General features: G+C 50.8%; 9 protein-coding genes across 9 annotated transcripts; 3 read left to right on the plus strand and 6 right to left on the minus strand.

Annotated features, from left to right (window-relative positions):
• Positions 1–106: 106 nt before the first annotated feature.
• N7533_010783 (deadenylation-dependent mRNA-decapping factor PAT1) lies at positions 107–2,711 on the minus strand (the record flags this gene model as incomplete). The annotated part of the gene is made up of 3 exons (XM_057107433.1): positions 107–230; positions 292–2,517; positions 2,545–2,711. The coding sequence occupies 3 exons, from the start codon at positions 2,709–2,711 to the stop codon at positions 107–109; spliced, it is 2,517 nt and encodes an 838-aa protein (XP_056954811.1).
• A 946-nt stretch (positions 2,712–3,657) lies between these two features.
• N7533_010784 (glycosyltransferase family 15 protein) lies at positions 3,658–5,067 on the plus strand (the record flags this gene model as incomplete). The annotated part of the gene is made up of 4 exons (XM_057107434.1): positions 3,658–3,705; positions 3,834–4,586; positions 4,656–4,944; positions 5,003–5,067. The coding sequence occupies 4 exons, from the start codon at positions 3,658–3,660 to the stop codon at positions 5,065–5,067; spliced, it is 1,155 nt and encodes a 384-aa protein (XP_056954812.1).
• An 812-nt stretch (positions 5,068–5,879) lies between these two features.
• On the minus strand, positions 5,880–6,559 carry N7533_010785 (mitochondrial 37S ribosomal protein uS12m; the record flags this gene model as incomplete). Its single annotated transcript, XM_057107435.1, has 2 exons — positions 5,880–5,945; positions 6,014–6,559. The coding sequence occupies 2 exons, from the start codon at positions 6,557–6,559 to the stop codon at positions 5,880–5,882; spliced, it is 612 nt and encodes a 203-aa protein (XP_056954813.1).
• Positions 6,560–6,841: 282 nt separating this feature from the next.
• Positions 6,842–7,650, plus strand: N7533_010786 (proteasome maturation protein; the record flags this gene model as incomplete). The annotated part of the gene is made up of 3 exons (XM_057107436.1): positions 6,842–6,844; positions 7,025–7,472; positions 7,583–7,650. The coding sequence occupies 3 exons, from the start codon at positions 6,842–6,844 to the stop codon at positions 7,648–7,650; spliced, it is 519 nt and encodes a 172-aa protein (XP_056954814.1).
• Positions 7,651–9,226: 1,576 nt separating this feature from the next.
• On the minus strand, positions 9,227–10,196 carry N7533_010787 (uncharacterized protein; the record flags this gene model as incomplete). The annotated part of the gene is made up of 3 exons (XM_057107437.1): positions 9,227–9,384; positions 9,447–9,530; positions 9,617–10,196. The coding sequence occupies 3 exons, from the start codon at positions 10,194–10,196 to the stop codon at positions 9,227–9,229; spliced, it is 822 nt and encodes a 273-aa protein (XP_056954815.1).
• A 1,384-nt stretch (positions 10,197–11,580) lies between these two features.
• erg8 (phosphomevalonate kinase) lies at positions 11,581–13,119 on the minus strand (the record flags this gene model as incomplete). Its single annotated transcript, XM_057107438.1, has 2 exons — positions 11,581–12,688; positions 12,764–13,119. 2 exons carry the CDS (start codon positions 13,117–13,119, stop codon positions 11,581–11,583), a joined length of 1,464 nt encoding a protein of 487 aa, XP_056954816.1.
• A 718-nt stretch (positions 13,120–13,837) lies between these two features.
• On the plus strand, positions 13,838–14,659 carry N7533_010789 (uncharacterized protein; the record flags this gene model as incomplete). Its single annotated transcript, XM_057107439.1, has 1 exon — positions 13,838–14,659. One exon carries the CDS (start codon positions 13,838–13,840, stop codon positions 14,657–14,659), a length of 822 nt encoding a protein of 273 aa, XP_056954817.1.
• Positions 14,660–16,444: 1,785 nt separating this feature from the next.
• Positions 16,445–17,626, minus strand: N7533_010790 (class I SAM-dependent methyltransferase; the record flags this gene model as incomplete). Its single annotated transcript, XM_057107440.1, has 1 exon — positions 16,445–17,626. The coding sequence occupies one exon, from the start codon at positions 17,624–17,626 to the stop codon at positions 16,445–16,447; it is 1,182 nt and encodes a 393-aa protein (XP_056954818.1).
• Positions 17,627–21,326: 3,700 nt separating this feature from the next.
• Positions 21,327–21,599, minus strand: N7533_010791 (uncharacterized protein; the record flags this gene model as incomplete). Its single annotated transcript, XM_057107441.1, has 1 exon — positions 21,327–21,599. The coding sequence occupies one exon, from the start codon at positions 21,597–21,599 to the stop codon at positions 21,327–21,329; it is 273 nt and encodes a 90-aa protein (XP_056954819.1).
• Positions 21,600–22,587: the final 988 nt, after the last annotated feature.

Here is a 22,587-nt window from a genome sequence, read left to right on the forward strand (position 1 = left end):
TGGTAGGGGCGTTGGAGGATTGACCAGTTCGGTCCCATCGTGTATGATTCGGACCAATGCCAGTAGTGATCAGAGGGCTGGCGAGGCCCCAATTTATTAGCTAGCTTTAACCCAGAAGCTCCACGTCAAGGCCAATGGCACGCATGAAGAGGTTGACGTTTCCAAGACGCGAGCTGGCCATGTCGGCGGGCAGGGTCTTGCTATAGGCAACGGTCTCCATGACACGGTCCCTAGTGACAGGCTGGTTAGTATACGGGTTTCACTTCCTTCTAGATTATGAGGGGAACTCACTTGACAGCAATCACGAGGCGTTGCTGTTGTTCAGGACTGGCTCCAATACCAACAGCGGCAAGGAACTGCCACACATACATGTCGTCGCCTGAGTTGATAGGGCTGGTGAAGATATCGGCCAATGCGGGCTCCAAAGTGTCAAACAGAACGTTGAACTTGGCTACCCACTGTTGCCAATCCACCTCGGAGGCCTGGCCGGCCTCCTTGACGATCTCGGCACGACTGAGCAGCATGGTCAAAATGCCCAATCCGACCCTGGTGCGAGCAACAGTTTGTACATGAGTCTGGGCAATGACCAGGCCCAAAAGGCCGATGATAATGTTGAAGGGGGCCTCGTTGACGTATCCGAGCAGGCTAGGCATCACAGCCAACGAGAACAGGTCAATTGCCTCACGCATGGCCAGGGAGAGCTGAGCCTCGCCGGGGACGGGTTGCGCTAAGTGAACCACATCCAAACTATCCAGGTGGACGACGATCATGGTGAGAATGGTCACGCGCTGCTCCTGGTCGATGTGGCGGAAAATACGGGGAATAGCCTTCTTACCCTTAGGGTAGGACAAGAACGCAATGAACGGATGCGGGGTGGTGGAGTTGGGGACAATGGGCTCCATAACTTTCAGGGATTGCCAGAGCTTTTGGTTGAGAGAACGGGCCTTTTGACGCCATTCCATGTGTTCCTGAATCGCCTCTGCATCGCCCTCCTCGGGTGGTGGCGGCATGGTACGCTCCATATCCTCCATGGACATGAGACCGCTGTAGACACCCTCAATGTTGGTCAGGATCGACTTGCGGTCACTCAGGCTGAGGTCGGAATGCAACTTCTTGGGCCGAGGTCCCTCTGAGCTGTCAGGTCGCTTGATATTGAGCATTGGCTTTGGCGCTTTGGCGTTACTGAAGGAGATCTTGCCCAGGCTTCCTTCAATGATCAGCTGCTTGTTCTTCGGCTTGGCCTTGGCCGCCTCAACGGCACGCTGAACCTGCTGTTGCATTCGCTGCATGTGGTTGTCCGCGCTGTGGAAGGCTCGGCGGTTTCCATGGCCACCGATCCGATTTCCAGTCTGAAGTAGATATGTCTGAGCAAAGTGCCCCAGAGGCTGGTGGGGGTGTTGGCGAGGGGCTCCGCGAATCTGGCTGTAAACCTGATAGTAGAAGTCCTCGGCCAGAACAGCCTCTGGGTCAGCATCCGCTACATTACCAGCCGCCGCGACAAGCTGTTGCAGCTGGATGCGAGTGATAAAGTTCTTGTCCTGGGGGGTCATCAAGCCATTGCCCCGCGACAGCAAGAAGATCTTGTGGTTTCGCTTCGCCCGCTTAGCGTCCTCGACGAGATAAGCGTTGCGCTGCTCCTCAGTAAGATGGACAAGCTGCTGGGGATCGGTGATAACGGGAAGTCCACCATTGGGACCTCTTGAAGTCGGCGGGGGAACCTGTTGCTGTTGCTGTTGCTGCGGCGCCCGTTGGTTGGGGGGCGGGCCGGGTTGGCGCATACCCTGAGGGGGTATACCCTGCGGGGGTATGTTCTGAGGAGGGTTACCTTGCATATGATGCGGCGGCATACCCGGGATACCGGGAGGGGGACCATGCATATCTGGCATCCCGGGAGGAGGGTGAGGCATTCCCGGGGGAAGACCACCTCTTTCAAGTTGTGCTCGCAAGACCTCGGGAGGGATCGTTGGGAAACCATCGGGGAGCGGGATGTTCTGCGGGTGGCGCATGTAGGCAGATGGATCAGCCAAGTGTGGGTGCATAGCTTGCGGCACTGGCGATGGCTGATAGCCAAGGTTGCGCATCTGCATCTGTGCCTCCACCTCATCCAGACTCATCATTTTGCGAGCGGCCGACATGCCTGGCAAGGGGATGGGCTCGGGCTTCTTTTGGGAGACTCCCCAAACGCTCGACTTCGCCTGCAGGTCGGGAATGAATCCGGGGTCGGAATATTTCTCGTAACCGCTACGCTTGGTGAATGCCGGCTCAGGCTGCGCATCGGGCTGAACATGTTGACCGGCGACTAGTACAGCTTGAGGGTTCTGCAAGGTGTAGCGAATTTGCTCTTCGCCGATTGCATCGGCGACCGTCGCAGTCTTGCCGAAGAAATCGAAGTCCTTGCCGACAGCTCCAGTGCTGGGACCAGCGCCGCCGCCGCCGCCGAAAGTGTCGTCGTTGAAGGCATCCTGGTCATCATCGAGTTGGTCGCCCAGACCATCGTAGGTATCCTCGAAATCGATGCTAGAATTGAGGTTAGCTTATCTCAACTCTTCCACGATGATGAACAATGGCAGCTCACGCGTCGTCATCCTCGAGGGCTCTAGCACGGGCAACCTCCGCGAAAGGGATCGGGGTTCTCGAAGAAGCCCCCGAGTAGCGGAGGGACCAGGTTGACGGTCCCTCGGCAGGTTGGAATCGAAACCAAAGAAAGACATGTCTCTTTGGACGATGGTGGAGATTGGAGTCGGATCGATATGGTGGGGGGAGGTGGGAGGAAGCAGAGAACAGAAGTTCGCTCGGGAGGCCTCAGGCACGTGCCAAGAATACTTAGAGTAGAGAGTAGAGATAGAACGGATGGTATATACTACGGAGTACAAATTAAAATTATGATCAGGATTATAATAGTTTCAGTATTCTATGATAATCACCCGATAATATAAAATTCCTAGATCCAGGTAAACTAAAACCCGACTTGTTCTTTGCTATAACAACACTACCCTACGTACCACCACAAGTTTAGTGCCTCACTCGCCAGTGCTCGCCCCCAAGTAAAGCGGAGCCCTACTACACCTAAACCTACTCGCCCCAAAGACAAGTTGATATCATCCTAGGCCAATAGAGCCCAGTACTCCGCCGGATGCCGTACGGAGTACATACATACCTAGGTACACCCTACGGCCTTGTCGATAGGAGATCACTAAGAATAGTACACCTTGGAAGGCAAATCAAATATTCTTGTCAAGCCTTGGCTTTAAATCTCGCCTACCGCTTGGATCCCCTGAGGCCCCCATCTCCGTAGCATTTGGACCCCGAATTGTCTTGGATTACTTGGATCCAGTGAAACCTAGGCGGCTGACGCTGGTCGCCATCGAATTGCGCGGCCACTTCCATTTCCACTTCCACGCCATCCCAATCCCATCTACTTTCTTCTGCTCCGCTCCGCCTTCCCCTAATCGCATTCCGATTTCATTTCGGTTTCACCTTTTTTACTCCCTCTCTCCCTTTCCACCCTTCCCCTTTATCCCACGCTCGTTCTCATCCAATCGCGGATGCTGGTTTCGCCTTGTGGACTGGCCCTACCTTTCTTGGCCTGATCGCACTCCTCACAACACTTAGGAACTGTCTAGGCTTCCGTGCCTCTGATCGCTTCTCCCCGTCACCATGGCTGTCAACGTGCGATATACCAGATATCTGGTATTAGCCCTGGTGGTATGTCTCCAACTTCCCATAACCCTCATTCTTTGAATATCTGCGCCACAAGCCTTTCGTGGCTAGATGGCTGGCCAGCGCCTGTTCAGCAAAACGCAACAGGAGCTAACTGACACTCCTCTCACCAGGGCATGACCTTCTTCTACCTCGTCTCTCGAACCAATCTGCGACTTCCAAATGGCGCTTCCTTCTCTCGACCTACTCAATCCTATAATGAATTCAAGGCCAACAAAATGGAGTACCCCGGCGCGAACAGCACCGAACGAGTGAATGCCACCTTTGTGACTCTTGCTCGTAACTCTGATCTCTGGGACATGGTCAAGTCGATCCGAACCGTGGAGGACCGATTCAACCGTGAATACAACTACGATTGGGTGTTTTTGAACGACAAAGAGTTCGACGAAGATTTCAAAAAGCTGACCACCGCGCTCGTCTCCGGCAAGACTCACTACGGTTTGATCCCCAAGGAACACTGGTCGTACCCCGATTGGATCGATGAGGAGAAGGCCGCCGACGCTCGCGCCGAAATGGAACGGAAGAAGATCATCTACGGTGGCTCCGAGAGCTATCGTCACATGTGCCGTTATGAATCGGGGTTCTTTTTCCGCCACCCGTTGATGATGAACTACGAATACTACTGGCGTGTCGAGCCCAGCATCGAACTGTTTTGCGACATCCGCGCCGATCCTTTCCGTTTTATGAAGGAGAATAACAAGAAGTACAGCTTCGTCATCAGTCTGTACGAGTATGAGGCGACTATTCCCAGTCTCTGGAGTAGCGTCAAGAAGTTCATGACGAACCATCCAGAGCACATTGCTGAAGATAATGCGATGGAATTCATCAGCGATGACGGTGGCGAGTCCTACAACAAGTGTCATTTCGTATGTTCTGGCCTGGTCCCAGCTGTATTATTATTGAGAGTTCTTTCAACTAACCTGCTTCCTTTTTAGTGGTCAAATTTCGAAATTGGCAGCTTAGAATGGTTGCGGTCGAAGCAATACATTGACTATTTTGAATCTCTTGATCAGGATGGTGGCTTCTTCTATGAACGATGGGGCGATGCACCAGTTCACTCAATTGCTGCTGCGACCATGCTGCACAAGGACCAAATCCAGTTCTTCCATGACATTGCATACTACCACGTCCCGTTCACGCATTGTCCCAATGACGAGCAAACGAGGCTGGACCTTGCCTGCTCTTGCAAGCCGAAGGATAACTTCGACTGGAGAGATTACTCCTGTAAGCTTATTTCCGGCACCTCCTTGGTCTAATGAATTTCCAAACTAACAACATCCAGGCACAAACAAATGGTTCAAGGTGAACCACCTTCAAAAGCCAGACGGCTGGGATAAGAAAGATTGACTTGCGGCACTTGGACAGCTGGCCATCTTCCTGCTCTTTGTTAGCGTTTCCTCTATTCTACTCAGCCAAACCTTGCGAATCTGGTTATTCGTACGGCTGAACCCCTGTGTCACTTTCCTGATGCGCCTGGTCGATCGTTGCCGCAACGCTCATAAGTATCGCTCAGTGAGCGGTGGGAAGCTGAGAAAAGTAGTCAACACCCCCAGGTCGTGAAGACTTCCAGCACATCGTCCAAATTTTCATATGGCGAAAGATGTCTCGCGGCCATCTTCAAATTTCCATTTTCCCATTTGTGGGGTGGTCCTTTTCTTCTCAAATTTTGACTATTACGATCTACCTGTTCTCGTTCCCCCGTCCACATGTTCCATTTTATTTCGATGCCCTCCATGTCTTATTATCTGGATTCTCGGAAAGCGTTTTCAAGTCTGTTCCTTGGTATGTCTATTGCATGGGGTCACCGGAGTACAAGAGGGTTTCCCTACGGACCAGGAAGTTTTGTTCTATATCACATTGCCTGAGCAGTCGGGCTATTGCATTTGGTTATGAGTCTCAATACAAGAAAAGAAAAATAGAGAAAAATATGCCAGGTTCGATGATAAAACAGGATAGCCAAGTCACTTCATAATAGTACATGCGGTTTTGAAATGAAAATATCGCCTTAGTGAACAGATAGATACAGAGAGGTAGGAAACAGAAAATATGTGGCAGGGAGCATTGAAGCACCGAGGTGCTATTTGAACGGTAAGTCCCAAGCGAGCATCCTTCTATGCCATTGAATCAGCAAGATTTATGGTACGTAAGTGCAAGCCCGCTTAGTTGCCCTTGGGCTTCTTCGTGCCGTACTTCGACCGGGAAGACATGCGACTTCCGACACCACCCTAGAAAGAACATGTTAGCAGATGCTACTTACAGTATAAGACATGCGGAGATTTCAATTGAGACATACCAGATCACCAGCACCACGAACCAAGTGGTACTTCACACCAGGACAATCCTGGGCACGACCGCCACGAACATGCACCACACTGTGCTGCTGGATGTTGTGGCCCTCACCGGGGATAATAGTTGTAACGACCTTGCCGGAACTCAGACGAACACGAGCAATCTTACGCTCACCGGAGTTGGGCTTCTTGGGCTTGGTCACACCAGTCTTCAGACAAACACCCTTCAGCGACGGGTGGTTCTTCAAGGCTGGGGATCGTCCGCGGCGCGCGCGTTGGCCCTGGCGGCAGCCTCGGCGGACTTGGTTGTAGGTTGCGCGGACAATAGGGGAGCTGGAGAATTGGCGGCGGGCGAGGAGCTGAGCCGTTTGGGTGCGGAAGATGGGCTGGAAGTTGAAGCGGCCGGTGATTGGGGTTGCGCGGTGGGTGAGACTTTGGATAGGAGTGGTGGTAGCGGTTGTGAGTGTGCGCAGCGGGGTGCATGAGAAAGCCGGACGCTGCACTAGTGTCCGCAGAGCCCGAAGGGCCAATGGCGAGATTAATTGAGGCATTGTGGTTGTTCGTTCTTGTTGCGGCGAAACGGACTGCCTGGCTGCACTTCCCAAAATCGCGGACGAGTTTGAGGTCACGTGGCGACGGTAGTGGTTGCTCCCGCCGACCGGAGGAGCTGGACGCGCTGCCCTGGTCTGCCTGATACCGTTCGACCTCCGCATCATCGTCAACCCGCTTCATATCATCTTTGAATCTTCTTCTTCATTTGCACGGCTCGTCTTGAACTCTTAATCGATCTTGAGTTGGCAATTAGTATCTGATTTTCATTCACAACCGCCATAATGGTACGTTATCAAGCTCCGATCCTTGGGCCTCATGCTCCTCGACCACCCTCCGATCTACCCCAGCATCTTCAAGACTCTTTCATCTATCCAAACGGCTAGCCGCTAGCTACCTCATCCAAACCCGGCATAGCCTATATCCATTCGCAGAGCAGATAACTAACCAAACACCCCTATAACCAGTCTCTCCGCATTGCTCCCCCATCCGGCTTCGCCGCCTCCACCTCCAACACCAACACCCGCCAACAACACAGCGTCGCCCGTCCCTCAAAGGGCGCCCCTTCGGCCCCGGGTCTCCCTGATACCCTCCGCAACAAGATCACCCTCCCCGCCATCCCATCCGCCTCCTCAACCAACAACCCCTCGGTAGCTGACATCCCAGCTTCGTCACACCCACTCGAAGCCCGCCTACTCGCCTGGCGCGCTACCCAAGAGCAACTGAAGATGGAGGGTCTCCGACGAGCATACGGTATCGCGGAGCCCGTTCGCCGCGGCATGGAGCTCAAGATCGTCCGTGATAGCACCTTCCGCCCCGCCGTGCTGGGCGGTATGAAGGGCGGCAACGTCCACGAGGATATCCTTGTGCTTGGCGGTCGTGATGCGGAGATTGGCTGGGAGGATATTTTCCAGGGTATGTATTACACCAGCGCTCTAGTTTCAGTTTCAGTACACTTGCGCTTCCGTGAACCCCACGAGAACCCCTCCGTCCTTAGACATGCTGACCTCTCTCTCTTCATCTAGGCGACGAGTTCCGCGAACCACCCACCTTCCACGACGAGATGGAGAAGCGCCTCAAAATGGACTTTTAAATGCTTCTCTCATGAATTGTTCTCACGCCTGTTTCTCATCTTCCCAGCCCCCTTCCCCTCCCTCTTCCCCGCGCCAGCATCGCTGTTCTAGGTCGACATGTTATATTAGTCTCCTTTCCGATCCTCCCATGTCTTTGATGTCTATGATAGAGAGATAGATTATCGGAGCGGTTGCATTGTGGGTCATCTTTTTTTGAAATAGGGCCTATGATTGTAGTCGATTCAATCCAATCTATTCTTCCGGCTCATCCATTCGGATCCCGTTGCTTCGTAGTCCACATGGTACGCAGGCTGGTCTTTAGAATTGCAGCCAGTGGGATACAGTCGATGCTGTTGTATGTAGGTGCTCTTAGCATATCTATTGAAAGCTTGCACTTAGCCTCTTGGTTTGTGTACAATTTGTCATATCTGGAATGCTCACTACCATAGGATTGCTTGGTTGTCTTGAAGGTACCATTTATCTAAGTTCGGGTTAGAAACGCTCTCCAAATCCCGTATCAAGAAAACAGCACTTATGTACCCTATTAATTGCATGGTATACAATCAAAGTCTGTGACGCAATACATTTGCTTATCAATCTCCACTCGCCAGTCTGGATCTGCGCAGACAAGCAGTCGAGCACAACTAGTAATATTGAACTGAAACATCAGAGCGTATACCTAATCCAGCCACAGCAAACCAGATTCGAATTGGGATGAGCCACGGTTCCAGCTTGTGGATTCCCGTGATCTGCCAGTAGTGTCTGTTCTAGCCATTACTACCTATGTAGGCTTGGCTATATCGGGTAGAGGCAGGGTCGGGGAGAATACGGCAAGTCATGCTACGAAAAGGCTAATTTTGAAGAATTAGAATCACAAGGAGGGTAATGTTTCGTAGATACACTGGTTCCAGGACAAGCCATACAGAGAGTAAGACAAAGGGGAAAAGAAGGAAGACGAAGGGATCGAATGGGTATATAGATATAAGGATCAGGGCGGGACTGTGGACAAGATGAGGAGGATAATGAACTGGGAGAGGGAGAGAAGAGGAGCAGGCACGAGGGAAATAACAGAGACAAGAATGCAGGCGACAGGTGAGTCCAACATGATTTGAACAGGAGACGGCTGGGGAAAGCGGTGCTAAATCATATCCCATGTACAAGGCACAGCTCGAGACTGACAGAAAGGAGAGGAAGCCGTGTTCAAATCGAGTCCAGAAAGCCAGAATCGAGGGGAGGAGGAGGGAAGCAGGCGGGTGCTATTGGGAAGGAAACGCTCGTGATATCGATGGGCCAAGGAAGGAGAAGAAGAAATAAAATGTCCAAAAACGCCGCTTCCAGAGCGTATATTCAATGGCAGAAGCCGTAGTTGCTGTCACGCTGGGGCAAAATGTTCCTGCATTTAGGTAGCCTTGGTCGAAATGGCCACGATGCCAGATGGTGGTGGGATTGGATTAGAGGACCCAAATGCGGAGAGAAGGAGGGGGAGATGGGTTCGGTTGGTGTTGCTGGAGAAGCGATCAGCACACCCAACGCAAGGGCTGCGAGGGTGGAGAGTCACATCGCTTAAACTTGGATGTATAGCGTGTATACACCTATTTATAAGATGACACAACGGCAACCAGGGCTGCGCTCGCTGGCTTCACGCTCGCGACTGTACTGTGCCTTGGCTCCCTTCGCATCTTCCTCGTCGACGACTTCTTGTGGCTTCACGGTCATATGTACGACATTGGGGGCATCGTGGTTGAATTTCGAGTCTGGTGAGATTGGTAAGTCGGGGTGCGGGTTGGCGTGAGGGAAGTAGAGCAAAACAACATACCAGATAGAGGTGACTTGTCATCCAACAATTTACCGAAAGAGATCAAGCGAATCGAGCTTGGTGAAGAAGGACGAGTTTCCCAGTCTAGTTACAGTCAGAATCATCTCTTCCAATCCACAGGAGAGGTTGCGCAGGCGAACGAGCCCCCTGCGCGATTTATTGTCACTCACCTGATCGCCACTCTCGCCAGATCAATTCCTTCAGTGTATAGACGCTGATGGCAAAGGGATCGTTGTTCTCCACGGTTATCGAACGCTTCTTGAGATACTTTCCATCGATTGTGAAAGGGTGTCGCGAACCCGTCGTCAATAGCAGGGTAATGTCGAGGGAGGGACCATTATCCTCCATCTCCTTCCCTGAAACATCCTCTGACTGTTCTGACGAATGTTCAACATCAGGCTTGGTCTCTTGGGTATCCATTGTCGGTATATCGGTGGGTTGAGGCTGCGCGACGAGTGGGTTGTCGTTTGCGGGAGTGGTAGGAGTGGTACTAGTCGTTGCTGTCATGGGGGCGACGAGGGAGTCGCCACCGCTGGCGGGGTGGTTCTCGGCCACGGCAGCACCTGACTGGGCGTCTTTGGCTGGAACAACAGAAGAAGTGGCTTCGGTCTCGGTCTCAGTCCCGGTGACAGGGTCACTTGTGGGAACGGTTGATGTATCGATCGCGGTCGCGGTGGATTGGGGTTCAACGTGCTGCGGAGAAGTCGTGGCCCCGGGCACCCCGGACTCCGTGTGATCGTTGGAGGACATGATTGAATGGCCCCGATGGCAGACAACAATTAACTTTCCCGAGAAGGGAAAGGAAGGGTATAGCACTTGTCAACGGGGGTGGGGGGAGTGAAAGGTGGACGTGGAAGTGGAAGTGAAAGTGAAAGTAGGAGAGGAAGAGGAGAAGGTGGAGAGGCGAAGAGAGAAAGAGAGGAGTCAACTAAAGGACTAAGCGGGAGGCGTGTAATAGTCTTTCCTGGCCTCTTTTAGCGAGGGAACACGAGAAAATAGCAAGTTGCAATTACTGTACAAGGGACGAATTGTGTATAGCTTTCATCAAAGGACTGAAAAAGAGGGAAAGGAAAGGAGTTGGTGAGGAGAGGAGAGGAGAGGAGAACAGGGCAGAGAAGGAAGATCGGCAGACAAAGACAACAGGTAAAACCACACAGGTGGAATGGGCCCAGAACACTTCTGTCACCCATTAATCTCCACAATAATATAATGGACTAATACGACCAGTGTGAATAATAAGGGAAATACTACCTTTGTAATTAGAGGATCCAGAATAGGAGGGCATGAACGGAGGACGATAAGGAAGATCCGGGGAAATGGGGTACTCTCAGCCCAGCCAAGAACTTGAACTTGAACCACACCTGGGCATATTGACATATTGACATGACTTCGGAGACATGTAGATGCAGATGCAGATGACTATGTTGTCCGGATTGCATTGCATTGCATGAAACTTCGAGTTGTTTATCTTGCTCATACACTTCTTCTCATGCTCTCTCATCAGCTCAAAGTACTACTAGACTCATATAGAACTACAAACGTACCACCACCCTCTTCAACGTTACCAGAAAATAATCATAAAATCTGTAACATAAGTAGCGTCTACTTCTCATCGATCACAAGGGCAGCCCGAAATGAAGACCCCGATTTAGCACTCCACCCCCAGTGCCACTCCATCCAGGCCAGAACGAAACCCCGACAAACAAATCGAGTCGCACACGGTGAGGAGTTTACAATTAGTTGCCCCCGTGGAAGAGTCGCCTCCATCATTGCATGGCCTCGTGCCGCATATGCAGGGGGGCACACAAAGAGTCGGGAGTCGAGGTATATGGATGGATAATGCATGCAAAAGTACGGATGGGAACGCATGGACGATGGACGATGGACGATGTAAGATATAAAAACCGAATTAAACACAACCGGATCATACCGGACGATCGGTGTAAACTCGGCATGCTTCTTTCTTTCTCAGATGGGCCGGGGTTAAACGCTGTGGACGGCCTGGCCCAAAGTATAACAAGTCGGCGGCGGCCAAGGGAGGAACGATGTTCGTACTGGCGCCGATCATGCGATCCAGGCTCGTTTGCCTTGTTAACTTGCGGCCGGTAAAAATATCAATATTCCCCTTGCTGTCCTATACCCAGCCGGCGTACTGCTCGAGGACCTCGTTCTTCACTCCCTCCGATCCGTGTCGCACGCCCAGAAGCCTGACATTACCGATCTTTCCTCCAAAGTCATCTTCCACGGCACTTTGGTAGTTCTCAAACAGCTCATTCAGTCGCGAGATTACCGTAGGGTCATCACGAATCAGGAGCGCGATAGCATCGTATCCTCCCGCGCCAGGCACCACACCACCAATGACACCATCAATGGCGGTCACTCGGTCCAGCAATTCGGTCTGCACACTGGGCTCGATCGGGACGTCTGTTCGGCGGGTCATGGTGCGAATGTGATGGCGCGAGCGTTCAAGGAAGTTGTGAATTTCCGCAAAGTCGCTATCGGTAACGGCGTCCGGGTGCTGTGCCAGACGCTTGAGTTCTTGTCGCAGTCGCTCATTGTTGTTTTGAAGGCTAGCCCAGAGCACATCGGCTTCGTTGCGGTTGTTCTTGCGCCATTCCAAGACCTTCTTGACCATCGATGGGGTTTGGGAGCCGCACTCCACGTCGCACAGAACCATCTGCATGCCGCGCGGGAGCTGCATGCCGAAATCCACGCACTCAGTGTCCCAGGGGTGCTCGGGGTCCGCATCCTCGACCACGGCGAACAATCTCTCCTCGAATCCAGCAGATCCTACTTCTCCAACGGACTCTAAGATAGCGGGGGAGAATCGCTTGTAAAGACATGATCCGTAGACAGCGGAAGCCACATCGAATCCGGAGCCGACCTTACCCTGCGCCGCACAGTGGGCAGCTTGAGCCAAATTGTGAAGCTTGTCGCGGCCAGCTCCCAGGTCGCTGGCTTGCATGGTCCGGTGAATCACCAGGGATGAGACCAGGGCAGTGACCAATGCGGCGGATGAGCCGAGACCTGTCTTGTGGGCATCCTGAAGAGGAACTCCGAAGTTGGAAAAGCGCGCATTTTGGCCCCTGGCTGCCGGACCCTTGGAGGTCGCTGTTTCTGAGTAGTAGTCGTTATCGGCCAGGATAGTGACCGATAGGGAACCAAAGTCCTTAGAATCAGCAACGTAGCTGATGTAGGTCAAGGCGTAGCTCAGAGAGGTCTCGACGAAGGGATTCCGGGGGCTACTAGACAGTAAAGTGTTAGCTGTATTGGGGTTGATGGGATGCAAAGCAGGAGAAAAACAAATTGCATCTTACCCTGTGCCTTTCTGGACGACCTTGACACCCCCACCATTTTCGCATCGTTGCACACCATATTCCCAGACGGCATCGACGAATTGTGGAGAGCGCACAACAACAGTGTCCTCTGCATCCTGATCCTCGACCACTCCGGAGGTGGTTGACTGGGTATCGGGAACAAGGCCAGTGGGTTTGGGATCGGTTGTTGACCCGGAGGTTCCACGGCGGTGACCTCTCCTTAATTGTTGAACAACAACATGGATGCGCGCATCGAGGGCGAAAACGGTACCGGTGTAGTTACGGTCGAGGACAAGATAGCCTCCGGTCAGGAGGACCTTTCCAGGCGCAGAGAGAGCCGTGACTGAGGGAGACATTGAATTGTGTTGGGGATTTTGTAGAGGAAAGGCGGGGAGCGATCAATCTTCAATGTTTTTGGTGCCCCGCGTGCCTTCTCCGGGTCTCCTATTCACCACTAGCACGGACTATTAGTAGTATGCTTGTTCGTTGCCATTACACCTCAGTGCCATATCTGAGAGCATTCACTCCTACTCCAGGGCTAGTAGTATTACCTAGATATACTAGGGAACAATCTCGAACTTGAAGTTAATTAACCATTGCTCATACTCGGCGCTATAATATATACCCAGGTAACAAAAGATGAGAAACCTCGGGATCTGTCGATGCCAGTGCCCAGGAGGTTCAGGTTCAAGTTCAGGCTGTTTTGTTCAACATAACATCACTAGGAGTAGATACTGCAGGTGATAATCTCCAATTGTGTAGATTTTATTTCTCCACCTGGGCATTGGAATCTATTCATAAAAGCGAACCGAAAGACCATCCGCAAATGGAAGTGGAGAAAGGCGGGAGATGCACCAGTCACCACTCACCATGAGTCAACATGATTCACTGCGAGCTTGCCCCGCGTCATGAACTTACCAGACCCTGGAACCCTCCAGGGCTGTGAACACTGAAGATTCAATTTAGATAATTATAAATAATCTACAGCTCAACATCCTCCCCCATCACACAATTCCCCTTCTATAAAACACAATTTTTGACCTATCTCATTATCCCAATTCCGCCACCAGCGCAATGGCATCTAATTCCATCGTCTTTTACGATATCGCCATGCGACCCCCGGCAGAGAAAAATGCCTGCTCCCCTAATCCCTGGAAAACCCGTCTGGCCCTGAATTTCAAGGGCGTCCCCTACACAACCACCTGGGTCCCTCTCCCCGAAGTATCCAATGTCCGCCAAAAGCTCCAAGTACCAGCCTGTCGGAAATTCGCCGACGGCTCCGACTTCTACACGCTGCCAATAATCGAGGATCCGAGCACAGGCTCATTCGTCGGCGACTCTTATGACATCGCAACCTATCTGCAAAAGACATATCCAGACTCCGGTGCTGGCGATCTCTTCCCAACACAAACCCTCGACTACACTTTCAAAAACGATACAATTCCCATCCCACTATCCGATATTCCCCAGAGCGGATTCCCCGAATACGCCCGCTTCAACGTCCACGTCGACGCGTTGTTTAGTGCATTCGCCCAGCTTTCTGTGGCATGTTTCCCGTTTGATCCGGCCACGGCGGAGATCAGTAAGGCGGAGATGGCGCGTCGTGTCGGGGTGCCGAGCTGGGATTTCTTTGCATTGAATGGCGAGGCAAGAGTGAAGACGAAGGATGGGTTCCGGGCTGCTCTTGGTGAGCTGGCAAAGCTTTTCCTCAAGGATGCTGGTGGGCCTTTTATCCTTGGGTCGAGGGTTACTTATGCGGATCTTATCGTTGGTGGGTGGCTGCACATGTATAATGCGTGTCTTGCGGAAGATGAATGGCAGGAGGTGAGGGGTTGGCACGATGGTCTTTTTGGGAAATTGTATGATGCTTTGGAGGTTTATGCGACGATGAACTAGGTGTTTAGGGAAGGGGCCCCGGGGGCGTCAGGTGCATGTGAGGAGTTGTGTTTATATCATTGAAATAATGTAAAGGTTCTACCAAATAAAATTGAGAAAATAAATAGTTGTCTCATGTTATATTATGCGTTTTGGTACACAAAATAGATCCTGATGTGAAAGTGTAGAGCCACTGCCCAGGTGTTGCGCTAGTACCTAGGTATGTGAACTCTATAAGATACTATTATTCTTTAAAAGCAACTTGTGCAAAGCTCCTCTTAAGGTCGTGATATTCGTCAGATAATCCATCTTGCTCATCGAACTATGCCTAGTGAAAACAACAGCGTTGTATCTTTAGAAGTATCAACACTACATGTTTATTTGCATTCACCCCGTATTTTCCCGGAGATTACCAAATGTTCCCAAACAATATCCGGTATATGTCTGCGTTCTTTGGGGGCCAAAAACCTCAGTACGACCCCATGTTTTGGTCTCAGAAAATCCGAGCGGCGGGTCCGAGCTAAGACCCCCCAGTCATCATCTGACAATAAATAGGCGCCCGATTGCCAGTCTTCGACTTTCGAAAATGCTAAAGACTACAGATTCAATACCGTGCATCTACAGAAATGTCTTCCTTCTCAAAAAAATCTCATTTGCCGCTCAAAATCACCCCCTGGTTCACACGGGCTCTGTCCCGAAATCCAACCCCCCCCACTCCTCCGACTCGCCCCCCTGCGCGGTATACTCGAAGTACCCAGGTTCACATCGATATCTGTCTCCGCATTCTCAACGCGGGGCTCACTTCTTAATACGAAAGTTCCCGGAAATGGCCCCTCAAACCCGAGATTAAAGGCCAAGAAAACCGAATCAGAGCACGAAGATCCGTTTAGCACTCCGTCTGTCAGTCTGGAGTCTCTTGGAATCGGGAGGAATATGAAGCTGTTTTTGCTGGCGGTGCTTTCTATTTTTGGGACCATTGAGACATGGTTCTGGTGTAAAGCTATTTGGATATGGTGGAAAGGAGGTGAGAATAAAGAGGAGGGCGAGTAGGAGGGTGAGGTGTCTTTGTGTCTTGTCAGTGAAATATTCTTGTATGATAGTCCTTAGAATCCATATGAATCATGTAAAAGAAACACTTTCAGTAGTGATAGGACTTCTTTGTTCCTTTCTCATCAATATTATGGGGAATATTGTACCAGCTATCTGTTTGAACAAAAAATACACTCCATCGAGCTTTATATACAAGATATGGTTTCTAGATTGTTACTAGTATTTCAAATCAAGAGATCTGGAAATAGATGAGAAATGGTGGCATGGATGTTTTTCAGTGTTGGAAATTCATTATCAGAACTATGAAAATGCTATAAACAATATGCAAATGTGCTAGCATTGTCCCAGGGAACTCCAAACCCAACTCCCAGAGCAAATCCAAAACACAACCGCAGCAGAAGAAAAGAAAGAAAGAAAAATGAGAGCCGAAAACGCAAGTCCCAGAAAACCAACCATAACGCCCACCCTTTCTATATGTTTTATTATTTCTGTACAGGGTCTTTGCATGCTTGGGATGGACCGAGTCTTGCTCGGACAACCTACGGGCGGAAGAAGGAGGCGGGATCGGCTCGGGAAGCCGAAACATCGGCAGCCGCAGCAAACCGTGATAGTGACGTAACAGACAAATTGCGACAGCAACAAATGTTATCGCAACCCATCATGCCACGGCCCATCAATCCACCAACCTCACCTCACACCCCGACGTGAAGGTATTATTATATGCATCGAAAAGCTTCACGCAACCAGCCCCCGTATTTATTCCGCTTTCGGCTTCTGCGCAATGATGCTATAGCTCGTCGTTGCCAGGCGCATATTATCCATCTTGACGAAAGCCTGGCCGTCCAGACACAGGCGGTTGATGAGGGTCTTGAAGTGGCGGGGTAGGACGTGCAGCTTGACCAGGCCGAGGATGCACTGGCGGAGGGTACGGAAGTAAAGGTCAACGGTATCGATCAGGGGAGCCTGCAGGCCGTCGATACTAGCGTTCTCGGACTTGACGATCTCGAAGCCGGAGGAGGTTAGCGCCTGCTCCAAGCTTTCTTGGGTGGGGGTGCCGACGGCACCGATCAATGGCTTGACTCGGCACATCAACTCCGCGTGCTCGGGATTCGTGGGCTCGTAGGCGGGTAGGGCCATCCAATCCAGAATTGAGATCTTTGCGCCTGGCTTGACCACTCGGTATATCTCGGTGAAGAGGGCAGGTAGGTCCTTGCAGAGACTCAGTGCTTGGATCTGATAGAAGGCATCGAAGCTTTCGTCGGCGAAGGGGAGCGGGAGGCTGTTGAAGTCTTGCTGGACGAAACTGTTTTGCAAGCCGCGCTCCTCGTTGAATTGGTGTGCTTGCGCGACTTGGTTCGGGTCAATGTTCAGACCGGTGACTTGGGCGCCGGAGTATTGCGCCATGTGCGCGGCGACTCGGCCGCGGCCGCAGCCCAGATCAAGGACCTTGTCGCCGGCAGATAGACCGATATCCTGCGCGATTGAGCGCTCGTAGAGAATCTGGTTCTCCAAGACGGAGGCTTTGCGACTCATCCATGGTGGGATGTACATCTTCTCTACATCGCCCAGGGCGCAAAGGTGGTTGAGGACTCCGTAGTATGATTTCAAGCAGTCGCCCACCTTTTCCTGGTAATTGGAGCCTAGGACCTCTCTCATCTGCTGTTCATTCGACCAATCGAGGTTATAGATCACATATGAAGCCATGAAGTCATCGACTTCCTTTGGCGTCAGGTTGGCGAGGTAGCGGAAAGAAGTCCAGAAAGACTTCCAGCGCTTTGGTGAGGCCGAATTGTCATTGTCCTTTCCATGCTTTCCCAGCGCAGCCGCGAAGATCTTCTGCTTTTCATGCGCAATTTCGTCGAGAGAGCTGTCGCTTTCCGAGCCACGGCCAGTGCGCCCAGGATGGCGCGGCGTCTCAACCAGTGTTTGCGACACCATTATGTAGTAAAGCTTAGTCTATAAGCTCGGATTATGGTAGGGGAAGGAAGATGGAAAAATTGGAGAGTAAAATGGTATGAAGCAACAAAGAGGTGGGATGAGGGGGGAGCTCCAGTGTATATGCGCCCTTTCGCAACGCATCCTGGGGGCCCAACGCAATTTATAAGCAGCGCTCGCACGCCCTCCGATCCTCATTCTCCACGATTTCCGAAAAGAAAAATAAATTGCCAAGCAAAGGCCGTGAGCGGTCAGTAGCCACAGTTGTGGATTGTCACCAGACCAGGAAGCTCATACCGGATAGGCCGGCAGGAGCTCGCGCCGAACGGGACAGGGACGCCGAACGAGGCGGATGAAACGAATAATTTTATGGTGATTTCGGATAACCAGAGCAAGAACAGCCTTGGATGAGTTTCTTTCTTTACCATCATTATTCTTTGGGAATCGAGTTGGCCCAAGGCATCAGTTGAAGCGGTCTATGAAAATGCGACAAAGCCAGGTACGGATGACGCGGGAAGGGTCCTTGCGACGAAATGAGAATCGTCATGGCTGCGACGATCTAGACCCACCGGATTTACATAGTACTCTATCTACGATGGATATTTCACTCCTTTCTGTAGCCGCTGAGCGCATTACGCCGTAGAAATAGCAAAATACAGACAGCGAACAAAGCCCAGAATTCGGGCACATCATTGCGCATAAGCCCACGCCGCAAATGAGAACTTGTATAAAGCGCTGGGGGCACCTGCAGCCCTGCCCTGGTCAAGCCTCATGCATAGTTCCCTAATAGTGCTGCAAGCCGATCAAGCTACCCCTCTCGTGAGTCACGGATTCTTCCTGCAAGCCCGTTTCCTTTCAAGTTTCCACTCCGCTTTTGAGCTCGTTTATTGAACGCTTTCATTGTCAATGGAATGTACATATGTACATACAATGTTTTCTAGATAAGAAATCATGCAGGCGGTACGAATGGTTTAGTCTTCAACTCGATATCCGAGCAAGCACCAAGAACCCTTCAAGTTGAGTACTATCTATACGGTAGTTCGGCAACGGGAGAGATATACCTCGTAGGGCGCGTGGAGCCGCGGAATAGCCGCTTCGAGAAGACCTCTTCCCGTGGGACGGGAGGTAAAAGAAAAAAAAAATTGTATGAGATAATTCAAGTCTACGATATGTAAGCAGAACCATGTGGCCATGGCTCTGAGAGTGGACCAACGGGTAGTTTTTGATTCTGCGCTGTTATTGAGTGTTGATTGAATAACGCCATGAAGACCCTCAATGACAGACCCACTTCCTTTGACTCCACTTGACGACCGGCGGGCGGTAGGGCGATTCAATCCGAGACTCCGACGAGCCCGTATTTCCGGTGCCGGTCAGGTGAATTACCCAATAAGGCAGAATGCTCCTTCACGGCACCGGGCAGGATGCGGACAAAGTGCGGACAAATTCACGGTGCGAGTAGAGGCTAGAAGGCTAGCGGAAGAGTCCGTGTACGCTCGGATTTATTCTTGGCATTGCTTCTTTCTCGCGCTCTTCTGCGAAGCGTTTAGCCGGTAGAAGGGTTCAGGTTTGGGTATGGAGGAACGTGGCACCACTTTTCTAATGTGGACATGCACGCGTGTATAAGTGCCGTGGCAGGTTTTGAAATGGGGAAATTCAAGCACTGATGGCTTGGTAGTGGGTATGTGATATGGACAATGCGCCTTGACTGAGTTTTGGACGTGGGATTCTGCCGTCTTTAAGAAGATCAACATGGACATAGCAACCGATGATGCAATTCTTGACACACAGTGGAGTGAGTGGACCGAAGGGTTTTTTTAAATGCACACCTGCTCATCTTTCTGGAGATCAAGAAAGGTGTAAGCGGAGGCGCTCTATTTTCTATTCTCCTCGCTGGCATCATGCGACTACTAGTATCTACAACTCAAGCTCCTTTGGATCGATTTATGTACTAGTACCTACTAGTAGCTGATTCTGGGTCGGATCTTAGAAATAAAAGCCAAGAGATAATTTCTCGTTTATTTTTTTTTTTTCAAACACACGTTCCAGACTGGCGTTACACCTCACAAGGTTTTCAGGGTCCTCCCATCCACTTCAGGACGATCGCATGTAGTTCTTTTTCCTATATGATATTCCCCCAACCACTCCTTGTTGGACTCTACATGTAGACACGGGATCAGCCTTCTACTAGTAAGCGTGCTTTGGACCTATCAGCTAAGCAGATACTCAGGTATAGATCCAAGAAAGACGTAAAATTCCGATAGCGACGCGACAAAATAGGTCAATGGTACGGAATAAAGAGTGACAGGGTCCAACCGCAAATAGTATTCAAACCCACCGATTGTTCGCGATGCTCCATATGGACTCAGTAGGTACCCCTCTTCGCTTCCCCTCCCCCAGCGGTGATCGCTAGGACTACGGGACGCAGGTATCGATCGGCAGCGTGATATCTCCCGTCTGAAATGTCCGAGCGTCGGCGATAATCCACAGAGACCGACTGACGTCAGATTGATTACCTCCCAGATTGGGTGAATGCATAGAGGGGGAGCTTGGTTACATTAGTTCTGGTACTTTGGTTCCGGTGGCTGCTCACTGAGTCACGGTGCTCGGGATACTTGAATGGGGTCGGGCTACGGAGTACATAAACATGGTGTGCTGTCGGATTGGTAAGCTGGTCTAGCCAATCTTAAGCTCAAGGTTCAGATTGACATTGTCTGGAAAATTTGAAAAACCGGCTTGCTCTTTTGTGATGAGCTTTGTCCGTTTTGGATTGTCCTGACATCAGAACGGGTGGGGCGCCGTGGATTACGCGGAGGCGAAGCTTACCTTACTCTACTCCGCAGTTAAAAATGAGCCAAGATAATCTTGATAATATCGGATATCATGATTCATCATGTTCTTGAAGGAATACCGGCCATTGGTATCTTCAAAAGAAACGAGAGCGAAGACAGGTAGCACATGACCCTGTTTTTTGAGACCCTCGTCGTTGTTTGGATAATTCGGCATTCGAATCATGTGGCTGGGTAGGGACTCGATTGATTGGTTGTTTGTATGCAGCGCAAACGAAAACTTGCCCAGATTTTCGATGGAAATGTGTCGCTTAGTGACACAGAACTATAAAGTGCCTTGTGGTGTATAGTGTAAGGCACTGGAATTTCATTGGAAGGCACCCCGAACACAGCCAAATGGCCACCCAGTAGGTAATTTGATGCAAATAATTCAAGTCTGAATCGTTTTCATTATCACTCCAAAGAAATAACATTAAGCGCACATCCTCTACGTTTATGCCCTGATTCGCGGCATATCCCATAACGTTGCCGTAGCCCCGGCCCCGAATTAGTTTGCACAGCTGCCGCAAGTTTCGCCAAATTATTTCCCTCTCTATTTTTCCTTGTACGAGCGTCTCCTCTTCGCTGATTCCATCCCAGTCTGGCAATTGGCTATTTGGCACTACTTGCTCTTCGAGCGCGAGTGGCGTGTTCTCAATGAGTAGGAGTTGGTATTCGGAGAGAAGAAGCTGTGGTTGGGGGATTGGTTGTTCCAACTTTTTTTTTTTTAAAAAAAAAACCGTTCTCATTGTTGTTGCATTTGCTGGACAAAGTTGTCTGTAGGGTTATATAATGGTCGCTGTGTATTATCCGATATGTTGAGGATGTGGACCTCGGCGAGTAAATTGTTCATCTCTGGAATAGCATATTCGAACGTTTTAACTAGGGTTTGCCTTCAAATTTGGCTGCATCAAGTTGCTCGGGAGGTTATATGGGGGTTGCTGATCATTCCTGGCTGATTGGCGTAGGGTCTGGATGGCGGCGTGGAGAAGCTGAAAGTCTGGCCCGGGAAAGAATTGTTCTCCTTCTCTGAAGAGCTGTTTAAATTGCTGGGCTGGATCAAGCTGCGGGTAATCTGAGTGTTGCTGCTGCAGTTGCCATAGCATCATGGTGCGCTTCGCAAACCCTTCTGCCACGTCTGAGCCGAGCATAGAGTAGAAACCGCTGCGGTCGAGATAATGATCCCTATGAACACGGTTTGCCAGTAAGAGATTGGTACTTTCTTGCACCCTTGCATGGCTGGGGGCGGCTCAACCACGTTTATCCTCGGATGCTTTCCACTGTGAAAGCAATTCCTCTTCCGTTGCAGTCAACTCGGGAGTAATTGCAGGCACATATCGCCTGTGAGCAGTCAGCTCGGGAATATCTACAGGCACGTATCGCCGGTGAGCAGCACTCCTCCCTAAGCGAAACACCAAGGTTGAATAGGGGACATCAAAACGTCGCGATGCTTCGGAAACAGATTCTACTTCTTTTTTTTTCGACGGCTTGTATAGCCAATCGCATTCGATCCTCTTCCCCTTCGATCCTCTTCCCCGGGTGAATTGATATTGCGAATTGGTGGCAATTTTGGCATTTGAAGATGATAAGAAGGAGCATATCGCTCGTAAGAAAACCTCCTCCTCATGCGATACATCAAAGTTTACAAGGGGACATGAAAACGTCGCGATGCTTCGGCAACCGATTTTACATCCTTTTTTCGACGGCTTGTATTGCTAATGGTATTCGATCTTCATCCTTACACTCGAGTGAAGATTCGCGGATTGTAAGAGTATTGTGAATGGGGGGGGGGGGTATTGTGGGGGTTTGAGGGTGGCGGGCTTCACGCGACGCAGGGCGTTTAAAGTGTTCGGCTTGCTCCTTTGTGGATCTAGATGCATCTCGACGATACTACACGTGATCTTCTTTTTATATCATATCATGTGACCTGATTGTTAAGCGGCGGAGTTCGGGCAGTCTTGGCGCCGTCTCAGCCCGGTTTCACCTGCACGGAGTACATCAAGGAGTACATCAAGTAGTAGGAGTTGTGTATATGGAGTACTCCGTATACATATGTACAAGTTCTGTACAAGAGACAAGTTGTTGGTCTTGATGAATCCATATACTAGTAGTACTTCCATATTCTCATCAACAATGATA

Source organism: Penicillium manginii (assembly GCF_028828005.1).
Source record: "Penicillium manginii strain IBT 31320 chromosome Unknown utg000008l:1.0-3226943.0:1.0-3228205.0, whole genome shotgun sequence".
Lineage (NCBI taxonomy): Eukaryota > Fungi > Ascomycota > Eurotiomycetes > Eurotiales > Aspergillaceae > Penicillium > Penicillium manginii.